The sequence below is a fragment of the Perognathus longimembris genome, chromosome 19, assembly GCF_023159225.1.
Source record: "Perognathus longimembris pacificus isolate PPM17 chromosome 19, ASM2315922v1, whole genome shotgun sequence".
Lineage (NCBI taxonomy): Eukaryota > Metazoa > Chordata > Mammalia > Rodentia > Heteromyidae > Perognathus > Perognathus longimembris.
This window is the reverse complement of record NC_063179.1, coordinates 43,543,595-43,551,798: the sequence shown is the minus strand read 5'-3', so window position 1 is coordinate 43,551,798 and position 8,204 is coordinate 43,543,595. Positions and strand designations below refer to the sequence as shown.

At 54.7% G+C, this 8,204-nt stretch overlaps 1 protein-coding gene across 1 annotated transcript in view; it reads left to right on the top strand.

Moving 5' to 3' along the window:
• Positions 1-982: 982 nt before the first annotated feature.
• Map1b (microtubule associated protein 1B) overlaps positions 983-8,204 on the top strand; it is a 91,683-nt gene continuing 84,461 nt past the window's right edge. The window contains 2 exon segments of the mRNA XM_048368164.1: positions 983-1,066; positions 1,068-1,182. Coding sequence (XP_048224121.1) covers positions 998-1,066; positions 1,068-1,182 — 184 coding nt within the window. The 5' untranslated portion in view covers positions 983-997.

Sequence of the window (8,204 nt, the reverse complement as noted above, 5' to 3'; positions counted from 1 at the left end):
CGAGGAGCCCACCGCAGGCCCCGCGCTCCTTCCCGCTGCGGGAGCTGCGTTGGCCTGGCGCCCCAGGGAAGGGATCCGTATCGGGGTGGGTGATCTACCTGCCTGCACCTCCACTGCCCCGGAGCCCGGGCGCCCGGTGGGGGCTGGCTGTCACCCCGTGTGTCCTTGCCAGAGGACACCGTGTGTCCAAAGCCAGAGGGGACGCAGCGCACCGGGGTTGGCAGCGCTGGGACTACACGGACGGACAGACAGACAGACACGCCTTCCCCCGCCCAGCGGGCCCGGGGGTGGGGGCGCGGGGCCTCGCGTCCGCCGTGGGCGTCACAGGCCCCCCACCGATCGTGGAGGGGACCCGGGCAGGGCGGGCCGGGGGCTTCGGACGCGGGAAATGCACAGTCAGTCCCCCCGGCTCCGGGCTGGGCGTCGGCGCGCGGGCGCGCGGGCGCGGGGCGCGGAGTCTTCCCGGTTCGGGGCTGCAGCCCGAGCCCTTGGGGTCCCCCCCCCCGGCCCCCCCGCGGCTCCAGGGCCCTGCCCAGACCATTGTCCACACGCACACACACACACACACACGCACACACACACGCACACCCGGCTTCCGGGCCGCGGGCGAGATGATTTGCTGCGGATGACATCAGCCCGGGGCCGGCGGCGGCGGGAGAGGGGCGGCCGGGGGCGCGCGGCGGTGCGGGGTGGTCCCGTCCTCCCTCCCCTCCCCCCTCCCCCGCCCCCCCCCCCCCCCCGGGCCCGGGCGCGGCTCCGGGCGCCCCCCCCCCCCCCCCCCCCCCCCCCGCACGCTCGCGGGCCCGGGGAGGGCGGTGCGCGTCGGCGCGCGTCGCGGGGAGGAGGGCGCACGCAGGGGGCGGAGCCGGGGCCGCGCCCCCCCCCCCCCCCCCCCCGCCCGCCCACCCCGAGCTCATCCTTTCTCCTGCCGCAGAGCGGAGCGGAGCGGCGGCGGGAGAGGAGCAGCGGTCGGCCGAGGGCGCGGCGGGCCGGCAGGATGGCGACCGTGGTGGTGGAAGCCGCCGAGCCCGAGCCGTCCGGCAGCCTGGGCGCCCCGGCGGCGTCCCACCTCGCCCAGCCTCTCGCACCGCTTCCTCGACAGCAAGTTCTACTTGCTCGTGGTGGTCGGCGAGACGGTGACCGAGGAGCACCTGCGGCGCGCCATCGGCAACATCGAGCTGGGTAAGCGCCCCGGCCCCGCCCGGCCCCGCCCGGCCCCGGCGCCCCGCACCCGGACCCCGCACGGGGCGAGCCGAGGCCCCGGAGGGGACGGGCCCCCGGTAACCTTGAGCCGAGGGTGGCCGGGCGGGCGGGCGGGCGGGGCGGGGGCGGGCCGCCGCCTCTCCGCGAGCAGGGACGCAGGTGCCCGGCGGCCGTGAGTGGCCCTCCATCGTGCTCCCCTCGGCCGCCCCGCCCGAGCCCCCCGGGGTGGGGGTGGGTGGGTGGGGGGGAACCGGGGCACCCAGGCCCCTTCCCTTCCCCGGGGTGACGAGGCCCGTCCCGGGGCCACGCCCCGCTCCCCCGCCCCCGCGGGGCGCAGGGATGGAGAGCCGCCCGCGCCCCGCGCCCCGCGCCCCGCGCCCCGCGCCCCGCGCCCCGCGCCCCGCGCCCCGCGCCCCACGCCCCGCGCGGAGCTCGCCGCCGCTCCCCGGGAGGACAATGGCACCCCAACTTGTGGGGTGGGGCGGCTTTTCCGAAGTCTCGGCCTCCCCCGGGGTGGATGGCATGGTGGTGGGGGGGGGGGGGGTGGAGGAGGGCGCGCTCTGCGGAGGCGGGGAGCGGCTCGCGGGCGGCGCGGGGCGGCGCGGGGCGGGGGTCCGTGGGCGCTGCCGGGGGGCGTGAACACGGACCCGCCCCTGCGGCCCCACCCCGGCTGCCGCAGTGCCCACCTCCCCCCCCCCCCCGCCGCCCCGCGCACCCGGCCGCCGCACCTGCGCCCCCCGCGGGCACCGCGGAGCTGGGGGCGGGCGGGGGAGGGGGTGCCCACCCCCCTCTGCCCGGCTGGGTCGCGCCCCGAGCCCCCCCCCCCGGGAGGGACGCCCTTCCCTCACCCCGGGCCCCCCCCCCCCCCGCTCCCTCCTCTCCGGGTGGTGCCGGCGGCGTGCGCGCCCGGGGCCCGCGGCGGGTGGGCGTGGTGCGCTCCGCACTGCGGTCTCTACGGCAGCCCGGGGCGGACAAAGGGCGCGCCCGCAGCCCTCCCGCAGCCCCACCGCGCGGCCGCCCCCTCTCCAGCCCGGGGCGGGGAGGGGGGGGGGACGGACGGACGGACGGACGGAGGAAGAACCTCGCTTTTTACATGGGAAAAAATAAGCCGCGTGTCACCTGCCCCCGCGCGTGGACGCGGCCGCCGGGCGCCGGAACAAAAGGCTGCGGGGCGGGGGCCGGACCTGCACGCCCGGGTCTTTTGTTTCACTTTAAAGCACGGGTTTTCCTTTGTGTGCGTGTGCGTGTGCGTGTGCATGCCTGCGTGTGTGCAGAAGGACGGGCACCTAGGTGCTCATTTTTAGAAAAGAGAGTTTTTCATTCAAAGAAAAAAATTTTTAAAATCAGATTTCCCGAGCGCAGCCCGTGTTCGAGCCTCTCCCCACCGCCCGTCGGGCTCCGGGGGGGCCTCGCCTCCAGATCCCTCCCCAGGCCTGGGTTCACGTCTCTCCTCGAAGGGGGAAGAGCACGCCAGCCCGCGCGCGCTGGCCCTGGGTGTGGCCGCTGCGGGACTCGGCGGCTCGGGGTGGGTTTTTTTTTTTCTTTTGAATGATCTGTCGGGGGAATTGCGGGGAAATCGTGTCATCCGCGCAGATCTCCCCCACCCGTCGGGGCGGTCCCGGGGCGGGTGGGGCGGGGCCCGTGCCTCCTCCGTGTCAGAGCGGAGGAGCCCCGGGGAGGCCGGCGGGGTGAGGGGACCGGCTCAAGGTCACACGCCGACGCGTCGGCCGCGTCCCGGGCACCGGTAGGGCGCTGCCCCTCCTTTCTCCTGCTGTCAGTGCCCACCGGGGCCTCCGAGGCGATCCGAGCGCAGCGGTGTGGGGGAGCTCGCCTTTGTGCCATCCTCCTCCTCGGGTGGGGCTCGGCATCCCCTCCCCTCCCCTCCCCTCCCCACCCCACCCTCCTTGCGGTCCGCTTTGTTACCCGGCCCTTCCTCCTGCCAGCCTCGCCCCTGCCCCCGGGGGTGGGAGGGGCCGGGTGCTACCCCGGCAGCGGAGCGGAGAGATGGATGCGCCAGGCCCTGCTGTGGTGGGGTGCAGGTCGCTGCACCTCCTCGCGTTGGGCGTTTGTCTTGTGGACCTTGAAAAGTGATCTTAAGCCCTGAGTAAAAGGAGGAAGGGCCTTGGACCTAGACTGGCAGCCAGGTTAAGAATGCGTCTGCACAGAATGAACACACCTGTATTATCCAGGTAGGAAACAGACGCTCCTGGAAGCCCAGGAGGACATCCCTCCTCCTCCTTCCTTGCCTCTGTGTTCTTTGCAATCACCGTGCTTTCTTGCTTTTTTAATTCCGTAATTTGGTCAGGTTTTTTTTTTGCCTGGGAGTCTGAAATGACTCTATCGATCCCATTAAGAATCCACCAAGTGATGGGAGGAGAGCCATTTCCTCTGGCGCAGTAACAGATGTTGCTGTTCCTCTGGAGATGAGTCTCCTGGGTCCCGGGGTCTCCAATACAGCTCACCCTGGGGGGGCCTTCCAGGGCTAAGGGAAAACACAGCTCTCCCAGCTTTTTTTTATTAGATCATCTGAGATGACTTAGCAACAGGGCTTGCAAGCTGCTTCCCGGAGCCCCATTCCACGTGATAGGGCCCTGCTGGGCCTCCTGCCGAGGTCACTGGAAGCCACCTCTGTGGTGACTGATGCCTGCCAGCCATGTTGTGAGAAACCAGGCGTGGCCCCCGGGGGTCTCTGCTCTGATTGTGGGCTGCATGTAGTCTGGGAAAGCAGTCTCTCGCTCATCTGTTACTCTTTCTTCCTATTTCCCTTTCCCCACCCTTCTTAACTGGGGACCCTGTGGTTTGGATATCTGCCATCTGATTACTAAGGACTCTCTGGACAGCCTAGAAAAGCATCTGTAAATCTGTAGAGAGGAGGTAGTGATGATGTTGAAAACCACCAGGCCCGAAACTTCCCATTTGTGGATGCTTCATAAATGCTTCTTGAGACCCGAGTCAAACAGATGGTCAATCTTATTTTCTCAATTGTATTCCAAAAGCACAATGTCAGGCTCAGAATGCCCAGAGCTCGAAACAATAATGGTTTCTCGCACTCATGTAGTGTTATTGGTCTAGTACACAGTACCTTACTCCAAACCATTGTGGCTACCATCACTTCTTTTACCCCTCCCTAATTTTACCTCAGCAGGTCCTAATTTTTAGCAGAGCACCTGCTTCTTAGGTTGATTTAAATATCCAGACTACACAGACCACACACACATAAGTGCCTTGCAAACCAGAGCCTTGTGAAATCCACTTTTCTTTGTTTCCTGTTATTCTTTTAAAGAGACTAAAACAAATAAGGAACAGTAAGTGTCCCTATGATGTTCTCAGTAGTGTTAAAGTGTATCTATTCCTCTAGTTAATGCTGGGAATCAGCCACATTTGCCCTCAGAAGATAGATGTGGGTAACATTTACTGCCCTGAATTTTTTAGATGTCAATCCAGCTGATTACAATTGTAACATTCTAATGTTGCTTTATGGAATGTTTTCTGTCTAAAAATGGTAAATTAATTAACCCAGGAAAGATTTGAGAATTAATTTATATTTTCTTCTAACAAGGAAAAAAAAGTCAGCCATTTGTGATAGGGCTTAAGTGACATGGTAGGAGATGTTAAATTTATTGTTATCTTCACACTGTGTCAAGTCAAAAGCAGATGAATTTTTTGCTGGCATTGCTTAATTGGTATCTATTAAGGTCTGTGATCTAAGCTGAAATACAAGCCAGTCCTCATTAAATTGATGATTCACTGTTAAGCTTCTCTGAGGGCTTACTTTAAAAAATAACTCTAACTTTTACATTAACCAATAAATTGTTAGAAATTACACTTTGTTGGCTTTTATTGTTAGGTGTTATCTAAGACCTTGGAACCATGTGTTCAGCATATAAGATACTGTCTGCATTACATATTACACATGTGTTATGACCATCAAGTTGCTGGCTTTGGAAGAAATTGAAGGTTAGCTCTAGGGGAAAGGTAGGGAATATTTTCTTTGAAAAAGAAAGTCTCCTTACATGACCATCTCCTTTTGGTTTCTTTATTTTTGTGATCCTGTTCCAGTTTCAAGTCTTTTTTTTTTTTAACCACAGTTTTACAAATAGAATCATATAGTTTGAGCTTGATCATTTAGATATTTGCAAAAAGAACCAAAACACCCAAATGCTTTCTCAAAGAGAACATCAAAAACCCATAGAAGCAAATCAACTCATCAAAGCCCCAATAAAACACAAAGGCCATCAACATGCAATTCAGGATCATATTATTCTCCTTTTTTTCCCCAATCTAGTTGGTGCTTCATTGTAATTGTTGGTTTTATTCAACAATCCTGTAAAGCACCGAATGATCAAGGTAATCTCGGCACGGAGTAGTCTCTAGACACCGAAGATTCCAGGCTCCTTCTCCCTTTCTACCCATACTTGTCCTATACAATGTTTCCACACCATCTCTTCTTCGCTTTTGCTCTGTAGATGGCATGTGCACTCGTTGGCCTCTTCTTTGTATACTGCTGCCACCTTTGTTACCCACTGGTCATCCAGGATAGAGCCCATGATAGTGCCTACTTCTGAGGGCTGAGCTGTCCCAATACAGCAACCTCAGGGGTGCCCTTTGGACCTAGATATTTGAAAAGTGGAGGTTCTTCTCCCAGTGCCTGAATCAGTAAGGGCACAATTCTAGGTCGCAGAGGATGCTAAGCCTTAGACAAGAGCCTTGTCCCTGTTTCCCAACCCTGGGAAGACTCTCAGTGAAGGGGGCAGAGTTTGCCTTCTCTCCTCTGCTCCCACCACAGAGTAGAATAATATTTCCTTATGAGCTTTAGAAGCTTTAGAAGGCCCGATGTTGGCTTCGTCTTAGGAACAAAGGGGAAATATGGAAGCTTACTAAATGTAAATGAACTATTACTGAAAAATAGTCTCTTTTTGCTAATATTATCCAGCTGAAGGTACAAAGTAATTACTATTTTATTTCTAAAATTAGTACTGAAAGTGACCCTGTTCCTAAATTTTCCTTCCCAATTAAAATAACCAGTAAGCCCATTTTAATCTTTATTTTATAAGTGGTAATGATAATAGTGCATTGTTAAGAAATAATTTGACTGGAAATTGCTCTCTGGGAAAGAGAATCCTGAATTGTTAGTTTCACTGAAAGTATAAAAATGAGAGATTATTTTTATCAGCTGTTTACTAGCTTAATTTAAAAATTATAAAATGGGGGCTGGGAATATGGCCTAGTGGCAAGAGTGCTTGCCTTGTATACATGAGGCCCTGGGTTCAATTCCCCAGCACCACATATACAGAAAATGGCTAGAAGTGGCACTGTGGCTCAAGTGGCAGAGTTCTAGCCTTGAGCAAAAAGAAGCTCAGGGACAGTGCTCAGGCCCTGAGTTCAAGGCCCAGGACTGGCAAGAAAAAAGGAAAAGAAAAATTATAAAATGGGTTTCTTAGTGATTAGCATTTTTCCCATTGCTAAGTTATAAATACATAAATTTATATCTATATTTGTTTACCTATCTACCATCTATTTGTCTAAAGTAAACATTTAATTGCTTGTGTCATGACTAGTTAATTCAAGCCAGGGGGGAAATGACAATCATGTAAGAGCTGGTGTATGTAGGACCCCAGCTGAAGTCATTCACATAATGTAGCAATTCAGACATGACTTAAAACAAAGATGGAAACGGTTGTATGAATTTAATTTAAATACATATGTCTCATTATTAACTTATTGACCTAGCTTGGCAAGCCAGAAGACAAAGTAGAACACACAGCCTGGAGCACAGTGAATTCAGTCAACAATACCAATTAGGCAGCTCAGACAGGAACTCAATGATTCTTCACACCAGGCTACTAGATAGTGGATATGTTGAAGTGAAATATTCTAATGAATTCAGACCTGTCAAGCTCTCCAGGAAACAAAAAGAACCCATTTATCATTCCTGCTCTAAAAGATCCACAAGATCACAACATGCCTTTCAGGTTAAAATTTAAATACTCCATTAGCACAAATACAAACTGAAGCCATTAATGTTTCCAGGGAGACCCAGGAAATTCTCCCTTATAATTTAGCCTGTCCTTAGGAATGTTAACTCTTCCATACCTGACTTCTTCCCATTGTTCCTTTGAGATACTGCTGCTTCTATTCAGTGGGCATATACCTATTTGTAAATATTCCTTGTGATTGAAAAGGCCTTTGCTATGTGATCTGAGGGTATTTTAGGTGGGAAGTAGGGTGAGTTGCCAGAACTTTTTTTCTTCTCTCTCTGTTTGATCTATCTACCTGTCTATCTATCTATCTATCTATACACATACACACACATACATCAAATATATACATAAATATATAATATGTAATTATATTATAATGCATTATTATATTACATTATAATGTTATATAATACTGTATTATAATATAATATGATATATGTTTAATATAATATATGCATAATATATAATACAATGATATATATAATCTTTGGAAGATAAGAAGTTTGAATAAATCTTAGAAGGGAGTAGATACAGATACCCATTAACGATTTAGAAGTATGTTTAGTTCATTTAACCCCCTCCCCCCCAAATATGATTGCAGAGTAATGACCAATTAAATGACTGGCTATTTGTTTAGAACAAATTCACTACAGTGTTGTACCCAGAGGTTCAGCCCCCTGCCATTGGAAGCTACACAGTAAATGTCTGTTATTCTGGAGACTTGGTCCTGGCAATTGAGGATGCTTTATACAGGTGTTCATTCATACCACCAACATAGCAATCTTTTTGGAAAAACATGAGTATATGAATTACTCACTTCCCAGAGTTCTGGGCTTCCTCAGCCTTCCCTGGCTTGCTTTTCCTCTCACATGTATGCTCTTGGGGTTTCCTTCTGAGCCATTGCCTCTGGGATGAGGCGGCGGGGGGTGGGGGGTGGGAGGGAGGAAGAGGCTAGGATGCAGGGCTTGGCACAGGAAACCTCTGTCATCCCACCGTTCACCTCTGTACTCCTTTTAGTCT